Genomic DNA, 23,711 nt, shown 5'->3' on the forward strand with positions numbered 1-23,711 from the left:
GTTGTGCCCTTCCCTGTCGTACGTCCACTGGCCGTAGTAATTTCCATGAGTGGGGAAATCTCCAACCTGAAGAAATACGGGGAATGATAAGGCTTGTCTTGCAACTGAATTCCTGTTGATATTTATCTGGACAACCTGAGTGATGCAAGTTTTGACCAGTCTTTCAATCTATCATAATTGTCAAAAAAACTTATCGTGCTGCCATAATTCCTTTTTAGCTATTTTCAGTTTAATGGAAAGTTGTTTTCTTTTTAAATAACAATCCTAAGAAGGAGAAGGATGTCTGTAACAGGCTTCAGCTGGAAGCAGGAAGGCTAATGAGGAGGTGAAATACAATTCACAACTGTAATTACCTCTCTGTGCCACAGTCCCATTGGCATCCCACGATGCATGTTAATATTCTACAGCTTACATGCTAGAGGTTTTTAACAGGGTACACATGAAACACAGAGGAGAAAGTCTATGCACATTTCCATGAGTGTTTTATCATTTTGTTCTTTGATGGAATACCTCCAAGCATGGATCTCCCCAGCTTAACTCAAGAGGTATTAGGCTGCTATAACAGGAATTGTAGATTAATCTCAGGGCTAACCCTACAGAGCAGAGCTTTCTGAGCAGATTCCTATTTTGAGGAAACGGAAGCCTACATGAGAAAAGTATCTTTTATGCTGAGAGTAGAAGACCATATTAAATGACTCAAGTTTTCCATTATGAGTTTCTTTAGATTTAGATCAACCTTTAACTATATGCTATTATGATAACCTTAAGCAACAGAAGTCATAACAATTTTAAACAGTAAACCCTCACTATTAAACCATGGTTAGAAAAGGAAAAAGGTAAGCTAATATATCTACAAAAAGTCAGCTGGAGGAAGCATGGGAGAAGGTCCAAGTTTGTTCAGAATATTCTATGACTGTGACTATGGTAGCTGTCTAACAGCACTTCTATATAAAGAGTATTATTAAGAGGAAGGAAATAATTTCTATCAAGAAATTTTGTGTACTTTGCCACTCACTGGAATAGTGACCTCTTTATTAGAAAGCAAAAACCAGACAAGAATACAGTAGCAAAGGAAACAAAATTTTAATCTACTTACTGGAGAAGTTGTTATAGCACTGAAGGAACTGAATGTAAGCAAAAGCTCAAATGTCCAAATTATTTCTGAATTTGTGCGTTGTGCTTGCAACCACTTACATCCATGAATTTCTATGGCTTGGAGATGAAAGATTTTCATCTGTATAATACTGCACAGTGTCTAAATGTTCTACATAATGTCAAGGAAGGGTATTGTCCCCTTTGTACAATCATAGCTGCCATTTCAGAGCCCACCGTGTGATACTCCCAGTCAGCCATCCACTGACCACTCTTCAACTGTACTTAACTAAAAAGCATTTTTCAGGATCAAAGTCTACATTTTTGCCAAAAGCCCTAGGGAGGAGAAAAAGCTGTAGAAAGGTTACAGGACAAAAACTGAGTGCATGGAATAAAGAGATCGTCGTATTTTACCTCGTCAACAGCATAAACCACTCCTTTTTTCTTGCCCTGAGAAGCTGGGCTTTGCCAATTTATTCCCAACTTAATTAAATAAAAACTGTCACAGCCCTGTACTTGGAAAGTGTTTGATTGATGCTGGTTGTTTCTAGAGGTATTCCTGAAACACAGTGGTCATTAGTTGCTGTAACAAAGGGAAAAAAGTTAAGAAAACAGAGCAGTGTTAACAATGCTAGAAAAAGAAAAAGGTTATATGGCAAAAGGAATATAATCATTGTACTGAATAGAGATTAAAATACAACACACCTATAAAGCTCTGTAAAAAGCTATTGTGAGCCCAGGATTTAAAACTTGCATCTTAAATTATTCCTTTCTGGGTTTTTTTTGTGTCTCGAATAAACCGGTTTTAGTTTTGTTTGTCTGACATCCTTCCCTAGCCAGGTTGATCTTCTAAAAACCTAACACACAGGCTAGTGATCTACCTGAGTGATGACTACCTGCAGAGCAAGGCGACACGGCTCTGTAACACCAGATAGAGAAGCAAAAATTAGCATATGGTTCCTATGTTAAATGTGTTTGGCCACTGCCACAGCAACTAAAGGTGAGCAAATGCTCTTTCCCTCCACAGCCACATAGACTAAGGTCTTCTACACCTAGTGAAAGGTGCTACATGGAAGTACCAGACGACCATGTCTTCAGCTAAGGAAAATACATGTTGTCTGTGTGGGAGCCAGTTACATTATAGAGAGCTGATTGCAATCACAAGCAGTTATTGCAGTAGGAGGGAGGCTAAATTAGAAATACAGCCTGGAGAAACTACTTGACCTCTTCATTCAGTAGTCTGCTTTGTCTTCTAACTTTTACACTGTATGTGATCACCTCATCTGAGTTACATTTTCCTCTCTGCCACAGGTTCCATATAGTACTTTGGGAAAATCCATTTATCTACATTGCGCTTCATCTTCGGTTAAGTGCAGACCATATTTCCCTCTGTCTAACATTGTGGTAAGAACCTAGTAACTTTGAGCACAACAATGTTTTCATATGCTTATATACAAGCGCAGGATAAGTAATGGATAGAAGAATAACCAGTGAGCTGGAAATTACATCTCATTTTCAGAATTGTTTTTTGACATTTTTTAAGTGCCCCTGGAAAATACCAACAAAAGTCCTATTCCAAGCCCTCACAGCACAGTCCCACTTCTTCACCTCTAGTACACCATAATTACAACCCTGACCACAACAGCAGTTTTGGAAGCAGAGCACAAAGAAGACCCTGCAGGCTACAGCTCACAAACAAAGCAAGAGCATGAGATAAAAAATAAATAAGGAAAAGAAGGCTTACGTGGTTCAGATCAAAGATGTCAAACACTCGTTTAATGTATAGATCAACCTGTGGATCCGTCCCTGGAATATCCAAAAGTCTCTTGAATTCATGCAGACTAAGCATCCCAGATGGACATTCTCTCATAAATTTGCTGTAATAATGGTGCATCTGAGCAGGGGCATCTTTTGGTATAGATTCTTGGGCGCCCATGTTATTACAGAGAAACTGTCTCTATTCACATTTCTATCTGCCAGGTTCAGTCTTGCTTATGACCACAACTCAGGCTAATACAGCTTTTAAATGGCCACGTTAAACATCTTACAGTGATAAGTTTCTATTTTTATTTAGTGCCTATTGGTACTTGTGAGAGATTACCTTTAATGCCCAGTTCTAAAATAGATGGGATTTCACAATCTGGCTCAAGTAGAAGCAAAGACCACCATGCTCAAATTGTGGTTCACCACTCTCCCATTGACTACAAACATTCATGTTATGAAAAGAAAAATGAGGAGATCCTAAATTGATTGATTTTGAATTATATACAAACAATTAGCAATACATGAGTCTAATCCTAGACTACCTGTAAGGAATAGCTGTAACTTTTGCTGTAAATAAGGATGGAAAATGCCCATTATTACATCCTCTTTGTTTTAAGTGTATTAAGCCTTTCCAAAAATTGAGCCCTTTGAACTCCTTCTGGGGTACTTTTTATCATAAATATGCTGTGTGGTATCTGTTATTTACGTGCAATTGCACCCTATTTCCTCCCTCTCAGCATGGGTTCCTAGATACAACACACAATTTTGGTCACCAGCCTCATGACAGAAGCTGAGTGGAAGAGAAATCTTTTATTGTAATTTCTTTCACAAGAATCAGCTTAGTCTGATACGTGAATTAAATAAGGTTTCATTGCTATTGGTCAGTGCTCTAGTCATGCTTTTAATTTACAGTTTTCAGGAGCTGAATTCCTTCTTCCTCTGGAAGTTCAAGAAAGGGCTTAAGTATCAGTAATACTCCTCTACTGATTAACTTTTATACAAGGAGAAGAGTGGCTCAGGAGTATTACTACAGGACAAAGAAATTTGGAGCTATAAATACCAGTGTAAAAATATAGGATGTTAGTGATGCAGAAAAAAAGACACTACCACTCATCCTTTTCATTTATAATCACACAGTGGAGTTAAAGAGCAAAGTCCTGTGAGGTGGTGAGTGCCCAGGAAAAACAACAACTGTCCTCCAGCCTGACTTCAGCCAGGGAACAATAAATATCTTATAAGATCAGGTCAGTTTTTGAGAAGGACTCCCATACTCTTAGTGGTCTGTGCTACAGCTGTCTCCACAAGGACATCATTAAGTTTAATATTGCATACTTCAAAATGGGGCAGACAAGTAAGGACGCTTGAACACTCCTCAGGTGCCCATGAACTTCTGAGGATCAAATAGAAAAATACAGACATTGACTGGTTCAGCAGGCAAAAAACAGAGCAAACTGGGTAGCTGGAGTGTTGGCTTTACTCCAGAGACCATGTGCCAACCCCAGAGCTGCTGTGTGATCCCAGTGACTGAGGGAGAGTGAAACCAAATCCCACGCAGGCGTCTTTTCTGCAGATGAGTGCTGTCTGGAGCAGCGAGGGTGAATGAAGAGGATGTGAGGACAAGGGAGGGGAAAGGAAATAAGCAGACAAACCTCTTAAGGATGAACAGTCTGACAATAATCCTGAATTTTCTCCCTCAGCTCTGCTCTTAAATAACCAGTCCTTGTGTCAAACACCAGAGAAAGACAGGTGGTGTGGCTTAAGCCCAGCTGGCAACTAAGTACCAGGTGGCTGTGCTCTCGCTCTCACTCCTGTCCCCAACCCTGGTGGGATGGGGAGGAAAATAGGAAAAAAAAAGGTAAAACTTGTGGGTTAAGAATAGTTTAATAATTGAACTAAAATAAAGTGAATAATGATAATAATAATGCAAGAAAGGAATAGCCCCCCAAAAACCAAGTGGTGTACAATACATTAGCTCTCTACCCACTGACCAATGTCCAGCTCATCCCTGAGTGGCAGTGGGCCCCTACCAGCCAACTCCCCTTAGTTTACATACTGAGCATGGCATTCTATGGTATGAAATATCCTTTTGGTTAGTTTGGGTCAACTGTCCTGGCTAAGCTCCCTCCCACCTTCTTGTGCACCTCCTCACTGGCAGAGCACGAGACACTGAAAAGTCCTTGACTTAGGATAAACACTACTTAGCAACAACCAAATCATCAATGTGCTATCAATATTGCTCTCCTGCTAAATCCAAACCACAGCATTGTACCAGCTACTAGGAAGAAAATGAACTCTATCCCAGCTGAAACCAAGACAACAGCGTACCAGGAATGTGATATGAGTAAGTTAAGAACTGTCCATCAATAACTCACCCAGTGCTAGTCATCTTTTATCTCTTTCACCTCTTTCACTTGGGCAGATCTCTCTCATCTCTTCCCATGATCTTGAGCAAGCACTATTCACAGGATTCCACTTAGGCACAGGGAACTTGGGAGTTGCTCACATATACTGATCCCTCTCCCCTTCCTCTTCTTCTCTCCCCCTGAAAAAAACCCACACACTCCTTCTTCTAGTTGCTTCCAAATAGCAAGTCTTGGGAAAATGTACCCATGGTGAGTGAGGCACATGAAAGATTGCTGTGTTACCTTAAAGATAGGGCCTTAGAAGTTGGATTTTTGTCAGGTTTTGTAGATTCTGGTAAAAGACTTCTAAGAGAATGTTAAGTTAAAGTTTGAATGCTTTTAAAGTAATACCTGTTTTCAGAATCGTTTTAGCTTAATAAAAATAATTAAAATACATGTAAAAGACAGCAAAACTGCCTGGGTAGAAAATAATCTGATTTATAATTTAGTCTCACAGCATCCGTCATCCCTAATAGGGGACTGGAATAGTATATAATAGCTGATATAACAGCTGACATAAAAAGAAAGGTGAGTTTTATGGAGCACAAAAAGACTAAAATTTATAACCTGCTGCATAGTTTGACAGCACTTGATAAACTCACAGACAAAGCCTATGCTGAGATAGTAGAAATTCTATGGAAATCACTTGTTCCAGAAGCCAAAGGCATTGGAGCATTTCTACTTTTATAAACAAAAATAGAAAAATTGATAACAATGTGGAGCTGAACTGAATAAATTAATACAGCAAAACCATTTCACAGAATGCTGAAACAATGGGTACAGAGGCTAGTTTATATACAGGAAGCCCAGTGAAGCAATTCCCAATGAAATATCTGCACCAAACTAAATTGATTCTAAAAGATGAAGACAAAATTACAGTATCTATTGAGATGCCAAGAAGCTTTCTGGAGTCTGTACAATATTCTGGGAATTAAGAAAAGGATACAAACAGGCAACAGCAGGACTATGCACTTGCACTGAAAATGACAGTCCTGTAATAAAGATTGCTGCTTCAGGGACAGACTATTGCTAAACTGCAAGAACATGGGCACACAGGAAATGCACACTGCAAAACTCTCTCTGTAGGGAACAATGAGAAAAAAAAAATCACATTCCTTAGTTCTGCTCTGATAATGGTATAAAATATCTTAGTTTTGGAAGTGATGATGTAATTCAGATTTCTTTACAAGGAAAAAAAGGTAGTCTTTTGATAGCATTTGAAAGGAGAAGTTGAACCTTTTTAAAAAAGCATATCACAACAAAACAAAGCTTCCCAGTAGGGTGATCAGGAACTACCTTGATACATAAAAAAGCAGAAAAATAAAATAATAAAGATGACATTCTCTTTCTCTTGGGTATTGTGAAAACAGAAGTAACTCAGCTGTAGGCAGCAGATACTACATCTCTGTGTTGTGAAACTCCAGTAGAATGATACCTGCCTGAAGTGTGAGACAAAAAAGAGAGCTGCTAGTGCTTGAAGTGCCAAGTTTTAAATGCATTTGCATAAAAAGCTAATCCACAGGCTTTTATCTAAATTTGTGTCACCTTTGCAATTAACTTTTTGCATCTGTTCCAGCTCAATCCAGTCTCACTTCCTTTTTCCTTACTCGGTAATTTCTATGTTGTGTTTGCTCTGAGAAAATGCCGTTTCTCTCTCCTTTGTGACTCAGATCATGCTTCTGGATTTTGCCCCACTTCTTTCTTTCTCCATTCCCTTTCTTCCCAGAACTCCATTGCAATCAGATGCTGGATCTTACTGGTGCTGAGTGTATATGGAAATCTACCACTGCTCATTTCGGCCACAGAGGGGAGCTGTGTGGGCAGGACCAGAGAAAGCATTCCCATGTCCCTGACTAGCCAACTTCCTTTAGAGCAGTTTCCTTCCATCTCCCTCTATTAACTACCTTGCCAACTCCCCACAGGGACGTGGCTACTCATCTGTAGCCAACTTCAGTGACTGTTTATGTCTCTTAAGGTGGATGCAACCTACCTTCCAGTTAAGGCAGACCTGCGTGGGGTGTTTCCAGAGGGACTACCTAGGCAGCCCAAGTGAAAGAGTCATCTGGACAAGATAAAAAATTGTGGAAAGAGGAGGTTATCCTCCAGGAAGAACTGGAATGGCCTATCCTAGTCAGAAAATTTACCTATGAAGGCTTTAACAGTTTGAGGTTTCTGTGGGTTTTTGTTGTTTGGGATTTTTTTAAGACCCAAACTGTGAGGTCCCAACAATCACCATCTTCTCTCTGTGGACAACTGTACAGTTTTCTAACTATTTGAATGAGTATTTAGCTTCTCAATTCCACATTTCTCCTCCTATACATATTACAAAAGGAGGAGGACCGAGCTGGCGTTTCCTTCTCCTATCTTCATCAGAATGTAGCTTGCTTTTAAGGATTGTTTTCCTCTCCCTCATACACCAGAAAGTTTTTGCCCCAATGAGGTAAATTTGTAGTAGTACACAACGCCTAATTTGTCTGCCTGAGATGACAGGACTCACCAAATTCTTGCTAACTCAAGCATGAGGATGGGGAAAAGAGAGGTCATTGCTAATTTCTGTGGTGTTTCAACCCTGGCACCACTGTGGGACACACAATTGCTTAATTATTCTCTCATTGAAAACACTGATCAAGCACTGGCACAGCTTCGCTAGCTCACAGCCACATTCCTTGTGTGCCTGCTTCTGTAGTTCTACAAACAATGAACCCTTTGATTTTGTGTATGGATTTTAAACTGAAGAAAAGGCAGTGACCATTTAAAATATATCTATAGGAGCCTATTATGTCTGATTTCTTTTTGTACTACTGCTTGATTATTCCTGACATGGGGATTATGAACTTACCTCAATGATACATGTCCCAGTGATGAGATAGTCAACTGTTCTTATCTTAGTTGTGAACAGTCTAGTTTAAGATGTTTTTTTGGTCATTAAGCCAATTACAGACATGATTTTGTGGGTGTTGTTCGCCACATATGCTACAGTGCACCATTTAAATAACGAACAGACCATGTATAATGAAATAACAAGTCTTGTACTTCCCACAGAACCATTTGTAGAGCAGTTGTTTTAGTTTTAATGATTATGGGAAGAGCTCTGAGATACCAGCTTTACATTTTGCATTTGGAGTTCAAGACTTAACACAATGAGAGCCCATTGCTGAAGCTGTTCATCGATGTTTTTAGTTGCCAAAGAGATGCATCCTCCTTTGACTGGAGGAAAAGTCAGGAATACTTTGTTTTTGTAGCTATTGCAAATTCACTCATTTTCCTGAACTCATGATTGGAAAGAGCTTGGGCTGCGCCTTGCCAGGTGGACATCAGGGAACTGCAAGTGAGAGTAGCAATCCACTGGTAAACTGTTATTTTTCAGTGGTCTTAATAGAAATGACAGGAAAGAGGCCTCTCATGTAGGGAATATATGAGAGGTCAACAAAATGTCCTGGCTTCAACTGGAAGAAATAAGAAGAAAAGAAATCCCTGAACTTTTGCATACTGATAAACTGAAGGAGGAGTCCCCAAAAATCTTCATCTTGAGGGTGATATCTCCAAATTGACCCTACCCCAACAACATTTTGATGCCACAGGCTATTTTCATGAGGGATTTCATCTTAGAGAAATTGGATTTTTCCACTTAATAATGTTACATGTAGATCCTTAAACAACTCTAAATCTCAGCTTCCTGTTTTTATCTGCCTACCACAGCACAGGTATTTGGAATAAATTTTGATATTAAATCATCCTTTTTTTTTTCTTCCTTTTTTTTTCTCCCCCCCGCCCCCGCTACTAGCAATCAAATCCACTGAGTTAAGCACTTTGGAAAAGGCAAACCCAAGCCAATAGAGTCATCAGCAAACATTTAATTAAAAGGCGAGGCTGTCTTCCCTAATTAGGAACCGTTGTTTTGATTGGAGACATTTCCTTTCTGGGTGCCTGAAGTCTTTCCCAAACTGAGCAGACACTGAGCATCTCCTAGTGGCCCGAGTTCGAAAGACAAGGGCTGGTTGTGGTTGCTAAAGATATTTCTGTCTAGTAATCCCTGTTCGAGTGCTTTTCTGGGCCAGTGGAGTGACAGGCCCTGCGGAGAGACACCCTGAGGGGCTGGGTCTTGTGGCTGCCGCTGCCAGCCTCCTCTCCCTCTCACTGCAGACGAGCAAACAAACACATTTTTTCCCCTGTGTTGCTTTTGTCCAAGTATCGGCTCTGTTTCTGATGGAGAATGAATCTCTTGTTAAAATTTTAACTATCTTTTCAACACTTTTATTCTGCAACTTGTATTTCAGTTCCACAATGTTTTCAATTAACGTATAAAGAAGGGATGAGACGCTGTTTCCTCCTTCCACTCCTTGGACATTTATTTCCATCTTGCTTTGGAAATGGCAGGGAAAGTAATTTTTAAAATGGAGAGGGAAGACAACAATATTCACACAACCTTCCAGTAGTGAAAAGGAGAACATGAGGGTTTTAAGACTCTCATCCAGCCCCATCTACAAGAAAACAAACTCACTTAGTAAATTTTTGAAGAGCTTGTCAATAGGTGGATCTTTGTCCGTCTGGAGTGAACTTGACATGTTCTCAGGGCTAAACCTGCTTTTACAGGGATTCTGTTGAAGACAAAACATGACATTAGTGCTCATGTTTGTAGGAGCCTGTGTCAGGTTTGCAGCCTCGGCACTCTTACTAGACTCAAAATGCTTTGCACTAAAAATGCAGTTAGATGAATTTGAATGATTCCCAAATTGTGAAATGGTGTTGCTGTGCTTTGCTTGGAGAACTTTGCATTCAACCCCTTGGAAAACAGGAAGAATCATAATCACAAATTCTGCAAAATAGTAGTGATGTGTTTGGTGACTCTGGTGACTCCGCCAGTAAGTATTTATCCAGATGAAGGAAAATAATGTACAAACAGAAAATAATGTACAAAATTATGTACCATTAGCACTGAAAAAAATGTTCTGATAATCTCTCACAGAAAATATCAGGTTATTTAAATACAAAGAGTGCTGAAACTCACACAACAGAACCTGAAAAAAGGATATAAAGAGGAGCTAGTGAAATTCAAGAAGGGGACTTTTTACTGAGAAGAGATTCTTCATGACTCTACAATTTAAACTACATACTTTGACTTAACATCCTATCTAAACTAAGCATGGGATAAGCACTTTTGATATAATCCTAAGGTTAAAAAGAACTAGGAATGTGTCCTTATGTATATAATTCTGAAACAGTAAGAGCATGAGGAGGCACTAAAAAGTAATCGTAATTCTTCATTTGCATAATCCACTTAACGCACACGTTCTCTTCGTTCTGTTCGCAGTCTCAGTGATGGATTTTCAGATAATACAGAGATAGAAATTTGAATATTTAAAGCATGGCACTTTCAGTATCATAGAAGCTGGAAGATGACGGAGGCACCTTGAGCAATTTCAGGTTCAGGGAGAAGCTCGCAGACACCAAAGTCTGTTTGCTTGGAATCTCACTTCCTAAATGCCAAATGCATGCTGCAAGAAATTAGATCCCAAATTCTTTTTCTCATCCACTAACATCAAAGATCTGGCAACCTGCAGGATTTTTACCATCACGAAAAAATGATGGTAGCAGAAAAAATCTGATCCTCCAGCAGAAGAAAAATAACACACAGAGTTTGGAAGGGGGTAGAGGGGTGGGGAAGAAAACAAAAGAAAACTAACCTTGCAATTTTCAACTTCAAAATGTAATTGCACTGCTGTGGGCAAGACAGTCTGAATGATAATGACTTTTTATATCTGCACATGTTATGCCATTTCAGAAACTTGATTTATGTGTAGTTTTTTTCACAATCTGTTTATTCTGTTAAGAAAGAGTTAGTTTCCACTGACTTAATTAGATAGGTTGTTATCCCATTGATGTATAAAGCAGGGTAGAGAGACTCGGTACATCTAACTTGAAAGGAGCTGAGTCATCTTGAAATAATATCCTTAGTCTCTGCTAAGCATGGAAAGGAGTCTTGATCTGGATTTTTGTATTAAGAGCAGAATCCAGAAGACAAATGCTTTTTTGATTGCACTGCACATAAGCCATGCTCTTGTTAGGAGTGTCAATGTAGTCAGAATGATCAAGAACAATATGAAGATAGCGTTACTGAGAAAGCCAGTGCTAAGACATAAAAATCCCAAATGGGTTACTCTTGGCAAGCTGGTATGCCAACAGCTCATTCTTCTTCTTATGTAAACCAGTCCCCTAAGCCAGCCTGAAGCCCAACAGAATGACTTCACAGGAAACATAAATTAAAACAGATAAATATACACATCATATCAAACTAAACAGACTCAGTATGAATCCCAAAGGGGAGGCTTATGAAATCCTGGCATGTGTCTTGAGAGGTCCTGGTTCTTGTTTGCCACAGGGTTTTCAGTGAGGCTTTCACAAGACTTTATTCAAGGCAAGAGAAGAAAAAAACTGAGCTACAGCTATCTAGATGTTATGTATCGTACCTGAACCATGTAGTTATACTGTTGCCATTTCATTAAAAAATAGACTGTTGCCATTTCATAAAAATTAAATATTTTCTATTATTAAAAAGGAAAAAGTAAAACATTCAGGTAAAATATTCCGGTTCACTTGATTTATTTCTCTAAGTGTTTAAGCCTTTCCAGTGACTAAATTATACAAATAGACTGGACAAATATTACAATTTACCAGCCTTTTATCTGGGAGTGGATGCCACATCCTTCATTTTATCTCCATCTACAAATGGATATAGGCTATACAATCTTGTGTATTTAACAATTCTAAATGTGCCATTCTTGTTCTGCCTTCTAAATAGCTTTGCCTGTTCCTATTGCTACAGGTGAGCAACAGCTGAATTAAGAAAATACACAATAAAATCTATGCCTAAGATTACAGTAGCTAATAGGGGATTGTTACAATATCTTGCAAAACTGGAAATGAATATCAGATATTTAGTGGGAGCTCATTATTAAATAATGAGGTTATAAACCTAGCATAAGCAGTTTTATAGTGGATTTTATGAAGCCCTAAAGGCCAAATCATTGCTAAATTTCATTAAAATTGTGGGAAGACTTCCAGACGGATAAAAAATTGAAACATCTTTTTCTGTCTGAAATGTAACATTAATTAAACAAGCCCTTCTGGGAACAGAAAAACAAAAGCCTAGATTAGCACAAACTATGTCTTTTGTCTCCTAAATCCTCACATCCTGGTACCCCAGCTCCTCCCTATATCCTCATCAGACAAAAGGAAGCAATTGCCTGATCATTTAGCCAGCCAACTGTTGCCTTAAACAAGGAATAAAAGCTGAGTCTTGCATGAGTGGGGCATTTGTTCTGGGTGTGTCCCTGCTATGCAGCTGCTAAATTTTATGAAAACATTAGGAACTAATAAACCAAAATGTCTACTCTTTGAAATTGGGTTGAAATATGCCAATTCATTAAAAAGTTGTGGGGAAACTGGAGAAGGGGATGAGAGATTGATTGGTAGTAAGAGTCAAACTCTGATGTGTATATAACCTGAAAAGTTTAAGGCATACATCTAATGTTCATCAGATAAGTTGAGCAAACTGCTCCCTGGTTGCTAAGCTCCTTATAGTGGGGGAAGGGCCCTGTAATTGGTAACTTGTCAAAAATTGGTGAACCAAAAGACACTGCCCCATTAAAAAACAATAAGAAAAACCAAAACCCAAACCCCCAAGACCCCCAAAGGTCACCATCTTTTTGGTTTGGAGTTCTTTCTCTGTTGAGACACGTCCCAGGTGCACGTAAAGCTTGTCTTCATAGAAGTTACTAGCTGCATTTGCAAAATGGTTTTTCCTTACAAAAAGGTACTCTTAAATAACCTCTTAAATACTAAATAAGTATTCTTCACAACTGTAACATTTCAACTGTTAGAATAAACAGTTTATATGTACATTCTCAACGTACATATAAACAAGTAATACAAACAGGTAATATAAAGAAGTGAAGAAAACTGTTACAATTTTGATTTCAAATAGTATTGCAAAGACTACAAATGGTGGACAAAGCTGAATGGGGCAAGCTGAAAAGCAACCGTGCCCTGAAAGTTGCTATCTGGTTTATTTTGTGCTATCTGCCTGTACTGGATGCACTATTTACTGAGTACAATAGATATTTTCCAAATATAGAGACCAGTATCAGCAGTAGTGACAAGTTCTCCCAGGCTTTTCTGTTGGCACAAAACTGTTTGAAGGCTACTTACTTTCTTCCTCTCTCTTCAAACCCTCGGTTATCTCATCTTGGCAAGGGCTCAATCTCCCTGTGCCTGTGGTCGGCCCTGCCCTGGTACACTGTCTTCCTGACAGAAGCCTGATTTCAGGGAGTGTTTATTTCACGGTCCAGTTTTCTGAAAAATAACTAAAACCAGCTGCACGCTCAACTTTCTGAAGTGCCCTCAAGTCAGTAGTTGATTTGAAACTATTTGTCTAAAATAAATTTTGTGAGTATTTCCGAATAATTTCAGGAGCACTGGTGTGTCAAGGGCTTTTTGCAGCACACTTTAGAGCTAAACTGGAAAAGCTCCCAGATGAGCTCAGACAGTGTCCAAGGGTGTTGTCCAAGGTTAGCACTGATAAAGCTTTTCTGGGGAACTTAGCATATTGATTTATTAATTGAAAAGAACACAGCAAGTTGACAATTTCTGTCAGTCAGGTTCCATGTTTGTGGACTGGAAGTTTGTTCATGATCTGTAATTAGCATGTTAATTGAGTTAGGTGATGCTACTTAATCAAATTCCGGTATGTTTAACCATCTGGTGATTGGTGGGGGGAAGAAAAGAGCATGCAATGAGTCTGATTTTATAGGAACAGTCCTTGAAGATTATGCAAGAAAGAATCACATAAATACAAAAAATCAAGCTGAATTGGAGGTGAAGGTGTGTATGGAAATACGCATAACAGGAAAATGGTGTAACAGAGGTAGTGACTCTGGGAATTCTTAGTCTGCTGGGCACCATACAAGAAATTTAATGTTGGATGTAAGAGCACATGAGGTACCTTATACTCTCAGCATTTTCTGAAACAAATATAATTATTTCTGTAATGAAGAACAGAAGGGCCATTTCTGGAGCTGGAAACTGTCTGGAGTAGTTTTGGCTACTATTTGGACCAGTTTTAATCTATCACTAAAGTAATTTGTGTAGTGTAATAACACATTTTCCTTAGCATCTCTGAACTCTTTGAGATAAATTATGTGGATAGAGAACACTAATGCTTTATTATTTTTTTTTTAAATAAATTTTTATACCATGGTGGGCTTATCTGGTCTATTATCTGAAAGCTGAGTTTGTAGTATTATTAATTCAGCCTAAACCTTATTTTAGCCAAGGACAAATACAGGAATTACAGATGACTCTTCACTTCCTTAGTAGCATTTGATAGAAAGTGTTACTTTGGCTTAAGGGGAAAATAACAAGGCACAGTCTTGTGGATGAGTCTTGTGGCTAGAAGGAACCTGTAGGAACACCGAGTATGAAGAACATAAGACAGCAATGCAGCTAACAGCTGCTGGACGTATCTTTAGGGTGACATAGAATGTGAAGCAGTAAAATTGGGATGATGGATCTAAAGCAGACAGAAGTGTCTGGAAAAGGGGGATTGAATTAAGCTGCAGAAGGTGCTCAGAATGAATCCAGCAACAGAAGAAATCATATTGTATCTACGTTGCATAATCTTAAAACATTAATACCTATGAATCCAACCAAACCAACTTACTACCTTAGAAAGATTTTTCAAGCAGTTATATAAATAAAAATTTCAATTATTAATACACACTGGAAATAATCATAAAAATCTCGCTTTCGAAGGTGAGAAACAATCAGCATGTATTAGAATAACTATGCAACTTGCAAGCTGGTAAAATGAACGGGGAACAGAGCATTCGAAATTGTTTGCCTGCCACTCATGTTTATTTACTCATAATTTTCTATTGCATCACCTGTGAATCACTTTCATTATTTCTGAGTAGGGAGCATTGCCAGCTCTCTGAGACACGTTGCTGAGTGCATCAAATGACACAGCCACAAGAAAGCCAGGAAGTCAGGAATGAATTCTTACCTTATTCATGTCAAATGTGTGAAATACTTGTTCAACATAGCTGTTAGCTTCCGGAGTAAGTCCGTGTAGATCCAGGACATGTTTAAATTCATGTAGACAAAGTTGTCCAGATGGGCACTCCTTCATAAATTTTGTGTACCAGTGGTGAATTTCCATAGCATTAATGTCATCTGCTGATCCAGCAGCACCCATTGCATCGAACATACCAGGTAACTTTTTTCAGTATCTATTCATCCAAATGCTGATTCTTGCTTCCAAACAATGATCATTCAAACACCAACTCTGCCTTCGAGAGCTACTTTAAACCTCTTACAGATCACTACCAGAATAGACTAAGTAAATATAGCACCCTAGCAAGATTACTGGCGGCCAGTTTTAGTGCCCCATGGTTTTATCAGCTGATTACAATCTTTGTGCACAGTCAGTCTGCAGAGCCTCAGATGAACTGATTATACCATTGCATTATATCTTGCACTGGCACCTGTGGTGCTAAAATAATTTAAACTGGATATTGAAAGGGCAACATGCAGGAATATTCAGAGTAGTTTCTAAACCTTAATTTTAGTAATTCACAAAGTTTTAACTAAAACTTCAACCCCATTTTAATACTCGGATACGATTTGTGCAGCTGCCTTGTGGTAAATGACTTTTCATTTTTATTACTTCTGTATGTACCCTGATCCAAATCTTACCTTAAAAATCAAAACTGCAACACAATTTGACTTGGATAACTTGAAAAAACTGAAAGTAGCTGTACACTAAGCACGAAAAACTTGCCATTGTCTTTAGACAGCAGTTCTACAAACATCTCAGTCTTCTGTAAGCTAATGTCCTAAAAATTGCTCCCCCACTGCCACTGCTCATTCAATCCCATTCTTTCCCTTCCCTTAGGCCAGCATGAATGTTTGTGGTTGCACTTGGGAAAAAGTATAAGAACAGATCCAGGCAAAAGCTTGAATTGAATAAGCTTTGAATACTTTTGAATACTAATAAATATAGGCTGAATACTAAAAAATATAGTTAGCTTTAGACAACATTATTTACAGTTTTGCATTGCCTGGTCTCACAAAACTTTGGGTTCTATAAGAGAACAGATAAAACAAGGGTGGAAAAGGGTGGCCAGCAGTAGAAGGGGTGCGGGACTGCTGCTTCTGCTGTTTCAAATTGTTTGTGGAAACTTGTAGTGCCATAATATCTGTGCTGTATTGAGGTACATAGCACTGTACAGTTTTACAGCTTTAAGCCTTACAGTGCACACTGTGGCATGCACTAGTTGTGGTAGAATGCTAAAATACAACTGCTACACTTCAGCCCACTGCAAAGGTGCTGTCTCACCAGCGGCACTCCCGTGGTGCCTCACAAGAGGACAGAGAGCACCACCTGAGCAGCATTTCTCTGCACAGTCTGGCTGCCCTGGGGTGCTGTGCAGCTTCATGAGATGAATTTTCCTCTGGGCCGAGGTTCATGCTGGTTCAGCTGCAAAAGCCGCGTCAACGGTTGCGAGAGACAAATTTGATCTTAAAACTGCAAAGAAACTGAACGCTGCTGTTGGACATGTCACGAGACATGTTTTTTGGGTGCCAAAGGGATGAGTGGTGGTGCACCTGTGGGGTGTGAGCAGTGAGGGTGGCATAGCCAGATGGGCAAGATGCTCATGCTGCATGAAGTTTAGGGCAGGCTCTATGCTGTGGCACACAGGTTCACGTGGACGTTTTGAAGTCAGTTGAATTCTTTAGGCAAACAAAGAGCTGTGACATGCTAATTATGTAAGATAAGAATTGCAAGGTATTCTCAGAAATGGGTACAAGCCTTCACTGCAAAAGGACAACAAGCTGGACTGTCAGTGGAACAGACTTTCAAAACATATTTGTAACCTCACTGCATAAACTAGAGTGTGCAGCCAGTCAGGGCAATGCTGCTGAGGAGGGAGAGAAGGGGGAAAGAAGCACACTGGAGGACTTCAACAGTGACATTTACCATAACTATCATTAAAAGGTGATTTTTTTCTAATCTCTAGTTTTTCCTTGCACTGCTTTCAACAGATTCCCCAGAGCAACAATAGCTGCCCACTAATGTGCTGTCAGTTATAAGATCAAGACCTTCAATACTGAGAAGCAGCAGGGATTTTCTATATGATATTAAACCAGAATAAATATGAAACATGTGAAGTGGTATTTGTAAACACTCCACTTCAAAATATCACTCATAGGCAAAGAATGCTGTATTTGTAATAATCAAGAACGGCAAGGAAAATAAAGGTAGCTTGAAGTGTCAATCTTCAGCCTTTTATTGTTCATCAAATCTTAATTTTCAGCAGCTAGGAACTGGAAATGCTGACACAGAATTTTCTGGTGTATATCAGCCAAATTGCTTGTTCAATGAGAAGAGGGAGTTTTAAAAAACTCTGTTGTTACTCAAACTTACTTTCCCTGATCCCCTGAAATAATAGCAGTATTCAAAAGAAAAAAATCAAAGGTTTGAACATAAGTTTCAGGAGCCATAGATGATTTTTTTTTTTGGTAAATACAGGGGTCTGCAATAATTTTTTATATGTTTCAGTTTTCAAACATTCTTCTGAAAAAAGCAACAGCATAAATGCAAGTATCAAAAGCTATGCCATCTCAGTCCCGTCTCATTCCTTGAAAACATGCATATTTCTTTCATATGGCATGGAAGACTCTCCTAACTGCTGTGATTGTTCTTCTGGAAAACAAGGTTAAAATGTCAGAAAAATCTACATTTACTGAAATAATTCTTCAAGATAATCATCAAGCTATTGTAAATTACCTATTTGATGAATCTGAAAAAAAAACCCCTTAAATTTTACACTGAAGCATTTGACAAAATAAGCATATGAACAAGCATGAGATGCTTATCAGCAAAGGTTGTAATTAAAAAAGAAGTAAGAGAAAACAGCCAGAATATTTAAAGAAGCAGTGCAATAACCCAGAATAAAATGGAAACATGGAAGTTCAAATTAAGTGCAAGTAGGAGAAGAGACTGCTTGTAAAGGAATTTCTGTTGGCCACGTTCCTATTAGAATAGCTTTACTGAGGGATTATAGTGATGAAGTTCACACAGATTAGAAGGGCTATGCTGGCAACACTGTTCTTTTTAGCCATTTAAAATCCTCACTTTCACTCAGGAAAAGTTACTTCTCTATTTAAAGCACAGTTTTCTCAGATTTATTGCATCTCCACATCCAGGTTAGTTGGGCATTACATTTCTTCATGTGTATTACCCTCCAAGCAAAGTCTAGAAGTAAAATGAGGGAGAATGCAGAAGTAGAGAAAAACTTGCATTGTAGGTCTGTAGGCAATGTGATACAAAGGGGAGGAAAGGCAACTGGAAGAAGCAAAGAAACTGGTAGCAGAGAGACTGGCAAGACTTTGAGAATGTAAGGCACTTCAAGAAAGGATAAAAAAAATTTATAATAAATTCTGCCATAAACATGAGGCATGGAAAGAAGAAGCTAAAATTACACATTAGAGTAAAAACCAGAATTTAATTCTATAGACTTTAATCCAGCATCAACACTTGCAAACAGAAACCTATTGCCTGAGTATCAAAGATACACTATGTGCTTATTTTCCACTGAATATGATTGGATAAACCCATCCAGGTCACGTGGAATCTCTCAGCACTGTACCAGATCTTCATATGTAATATTTAGAGATACTTGCACCTTCATATGCAATAGTGGGGACTCAAGGTTATTGACACGTTGTGAAGCAAAAACCCTTGAGGGTCTGATAAAATGTATCTAGGAAATTTCAAGTTTTCTACAGATGATGCCATAAGATATAGGGGAAAGTTTAATGAAACATTTGAAACACAGAACTGCAGACAATGTGAACAATAATATCAGGATAGAGAAATCCACATCTATTTTAGAGAGAAGATTCAAGGGACTAAACTCTGTACCCCACTTTTCCCCATAGCTAAATTCTCCCTCAGTCTCTCTCAGTGTTGTGTATTAGCACTATCAGCCTCTACAAGCCACAGGAATAAGATGTTTGGACTTATGGATGTAGGAAGACAGCACCATTTAGAATTTTTATTTGATCCCTTTACTACAGTGACAGCCTTAACTGTAGCTGTAAAAATCACAGGTGACTGAACCGAAAAGTCTTACTTTCCTTTAACCTCAAGACAGTCTTTTTGGAATTCTGTGAAAAATTCCTGCAAAATAGTTTGAGAAAGAATCAGATTTCTTTAAGAAAAAAGTATCTGTAATTATAATGTGGGACTGATTAGCACAAGGTGGTGTGGAGGCTAAAAGTAAATATGAGTTTAAAAAAATAGATAATTTCATGGAGGAAAAGTCCATTTAACCTATTTGTGGAACTTGTTATTTAATTGAATGGCCATAGGCTGCTGGAAGCAGAGTGTGACTAAGGAATGTCTGTTCCCTAGGCATGTGCTTCTGGCTATTGCCAGAGACAAGACAGTGGACCTGAAGTATCTTTGACCTGTCTAGTGAAGTGTGGCTATTTTTATACGCCAGACATGACCCAGAGAGTGTTTAACGGGCTTATCTTTATTCAGCTGGTAGTCAGACTGACTGAAGATAAGTCATTTTGGAAAAAAGGCTGGTGTTCTGAGGGTCCTGTCTTAGATGGATGTCTGGGTACAATGCAGGCAAACCCACTTTATTTGTAAGTTGCATAATTATCATAAAAGCATTGACGGTAAATCATATTTTCTGTACAGTTTCTATTTGCATCTTCCCATATTTTTTTTTTTTGCACAGGCTTAATGCTTCTTTATTAGGACACTTTTCTTTTTAATTTACTTATAAGTTTCTCAGTGTGCTTGTATGTGAAAATATGCAACTCTGAATACCCAGTAAGAAACCTGTAAATTAGTTCCTTGCTATTGTGCTAGGTCCGATACCTCTTTTCTTAAGTGACAAAACAATACATATGCAGAAATCTACTACTAAAGTCATGGAGCACACAGGGACAAAAGAGTGGTTCTCAAACTTTATTAGATGCCTTATTAAAATTAGTTTTGTAAGTGGTTTCTAAATTGCTGTTAAGGTTACTTAAGTAATATTCTAATGCTACTAAAGCCCTTTCTAAAGTATTAAGGTGACACCGTTAATCCATAATCTTTCTGGAACTCTTACACAACACACACTGTTCTATCTTAAAAAAAAAAAAAAAAGGCAACCGTCCCCTTTCCCCTACCCTATGTGGGAAAGAGAGATAGGATAAATAAAACTTATATCCTTCAGAGGGATACTAAATATCATAAAGTTCACCAAAAGGAATTAATGAAACAATTTCACAATTAGTATCTGTAAAGTGGTTATACAAACAATTTGAAGAACATACATAATGTGCTTAGTAGTATTAGCCTTGAAAAGAAATCATAATTTGATTTGATAGCAGTAATTGCATGTAATCTGCCAGTCCCTTCCTGGGGTAGAGCCTGGAATTACCTGAGCAGCAAGACCAGCGCAAAGTGAACAAGCAGAGATACTGTCTGTACGTATCTGTGCTTATCGATGGACATGCTCCTTACTCTGGAAGCCCAGGACCAGCCACATTTTTCTTATTTTGTTCAATAACAAGAAATATTTGAAAATCAAATGTAGTTTACCCTATGAAGGCACTGCAGTATTTCTGCCGTCTTTCCCTTCAGGCTACTAAGTTTTCCTTGAAAAGCTATGTTTGCAGCTCATAGTTTTGCTGCAGTTCGTAAGCACAGTCTGCTTTGTAGATATGATGAGAGAATTTTTCTCTTTCATTTTTAAACAGTATGAAATAGTCTTCATAATCTAAACAGACTGTTTTGTTTTATATCATAGATAAAGGCAACCCTGAACTTCCTTTAAAATGTATTTCTGCTAGGAACTCCTATAAATATTCATCAGCGTGTAGAGAATTACTAGCTAGTTAACTCACCGTGGTTAATAATCCATAATAGAGGACATGCAAACAGTGGCCTGTAAGGTTCATGTATGGTCAACAGCAACTAATGCAGAATGGACTCGTGATTACAGTAACTTTGTAGCATATCCAAAGCCTGAACCTTTGGCCAGCCACAATGCCAGTTTTTTACATTAGTAAGTTCAGGCTGAAAAAACTTGTGACTTTTGCCACTCCTGCTTTACTGCCAGAAGAACCCTGGGTAGTTGAGAGCAAGGTCTGTTAATAGGATAGGATGAAGGAAACAAAAAGGAAAACAATATCTTTTTTATCTTACTATCAGCATTTGGTATTACATCCTGAGAGGCAATACAGAAAAATAAAACCAGCATGGAATTTAATTTAAATGAAAGATGCGTGAAGACCTTTTGACCTTTCATAGTTTAACTTATTCCTCAAGAGGAAATTCATCACCACTGTGCTAAGCAGCACTGACTGTGCTCAAAAGTTGTTTCATCCCACCACAGCAATCTCAAGATAGTTCCTGGCTGCTGTAATTCTTGAGAAAGTTTATGAAAAAATACCAGCAGGAACAACATTTATTCAAATGTTTTTTAACAAGTATTCCTCTGTGTTTTAGTCTGAAAACCTGACAAAACTACACATTACAAAACTTACACTCTTTGAGTGTAGCTGCAGAGAAGCTACACTCTTTGAGTAGGAAGGCACAACTTCAGCGCATTTAAAAGAGGAAAATAATGCTTAATCAGCACATGCAATTAAAATAAAGGCACAGGATATCTGTTAGAGTTTGGAAAGTAAAGATCATTGCTTCCAGACAATTTTGCTGATGTATTACAGATTTCTTTTTTGCATTTTTAAAGTATTTTCATCATTACATAACAGATCATAATATCAGCATTCATTATTAAGAGTAAACCACTTGTACTCTAAGCTCTGAAAAATTTGACTTAGACTTACAATCAAAATTTGAAAAGAAAGCAAGAGGAAAAAAAGTGATTGATGTTCCAAAGGTGTCTTAAGGTTTAATTTCATGAAAAGAAATGTGCTCTTTAGCTTAAGAAGTGGGGGCTGCGTATTACGTTTGTGAAACCAAGTAGGTTCCTCTCAGCCATTATACTTAGGTGAAAATAGGCACCTCAACTGAACTTCCAAATTTGTGAGCTGGCATTTTAATCTGTTCCAAACTTTCATATTCTGAGAGAATACAATATTCACTGAATTGGTAGAAAATACTAGGAAGATATGGCATGATAGGAAAAAATTCTTATCCCCTAAAAATCACATGTTCAGCACACAACAGTGAGCATAAGGATTTTACTCTCCCTTGCAAAGCACTTCACAGTGAAATATGTGACCTATTCTTGACAGCAAGAGCTGTTTGTATGAGCCTGGAAAACTGACCTCTCATAGATTAATTTTACTTCACTCATGGTTCTTAAAAATCACCATGTTGATGTGATTTGTCCAAGACACAAGATACACCTCCTAGAGAAATTCCTCTCAATCTGAAGATTTACTTAAAATTAAGCACCCTGCTTTTGCATTATTGAGTTTGAGAACAAATTTTCCAGCCTGTTATCAAAGAAATTGATGTATTCACAACCCCCCCCAAAAAAGTTCACAAAAAACATTTAAGTGAACTAAATTCTTTCTTCAGTAACCTTTTGATAGTTTTGACTGCCAAAATATTTTGCAACAATAACTGAAAGGTTATCTGAATCAGGCTTAACCTTTTTGTCTGCTTCACATAACTTAAGGCTCTCTGAAATATTAAACATAGTTCCTTAATAAATTTAACAATATAAATCAAGGAATGCTTTTTTGTTTTTTTTTGAAAAAGCATCCACAAGACATAATAACACCTATATAGTGGCACTTGATCTTGGAATAGAAATGAATTTTAAAGAAAATTTTTTACATGGGTGTAGTATGATTTAAACTTTAATTGTTCAGGAAGAATCTCTGTTCTTATTTGAAAGTAAAAATAATTAGTATTTACATTGACAAGGTATTGTGTGTGTATAAAAGGATTTAAGAGGAGAAACAACAGAACAAAAGCAAACAGAGAAAGGAAAGAACACTAATTAAACTCAGGAGGGCAAGAAAGCCCTAGCTGAGTAAACTAGTTCTGTACCATCAGCTGGTGAATAACGACATTTTCATAGCTGATTTGTCCTCCTATGCCTTAAAGGTGTCATTGGAGTATTTAAAAATAATAAGTCTGCAATATCAGAGAAAAAGGCCAGGACAACTGATAAACCTGCCCTCTAGCACTATTACAAGTTTCATATCCTTTGATCTAAAATGAAACTCACCAGAAGAACCACAACAGGCTGTTTAACACTGTAGAACAATTCCTTGAAAAGTTTGAAAAACTGAAGTGTGTTGCTGAGAAAAACCTCTAAGAATGTGAATGCGCACCTTGGACAACCAGCTGCTGGCACCTCTCAGTAACACAAGCCCCCCAGTAAACAGGCACAGGTAGAAGACTTT

The 23,711-nt window shown here is 38.1% G+C and overlaps 1 protein-coding gene across 1 annotated transcript in view; it reads right to left on the reverse strand.

Moving 5' to 3' along the window:
- The window catches only part of GUCA1C (guanylate cyclase activator 1C), a 46,879-nt gene that overhangs the window by 20,185 nt on the left and 2,983 nt on the right, over positions 1–23,711 (reverse strand). The window contains exon 3 of the mRNA XM_027648756.1: positions 15,319–15,488. Within this exon, the coding sequence (XP_027504557.1) occupies positions 15,319–15,488 (170 nt within the window). The remainder of the gene's footprint in view (positions 1–15,318; positions 15,489–23,711) is intronic.

The sequence above is a fragment of the Corapipo altera genome, unplaced genomic scaffold, assembly GCF_003945725.1.
Source record: "Corapipo altera isolate COAL_440 unplaced genomic scaffold, ASM394572v1 58, whole genome shotgun sequence".
In the NCBI taxonomy this organism is placed as follows: Eukaryota; Metazoa; Chordata; class Aves; order Passeriformes; family Pipridae; genus Corapipo; species Corapipo altera.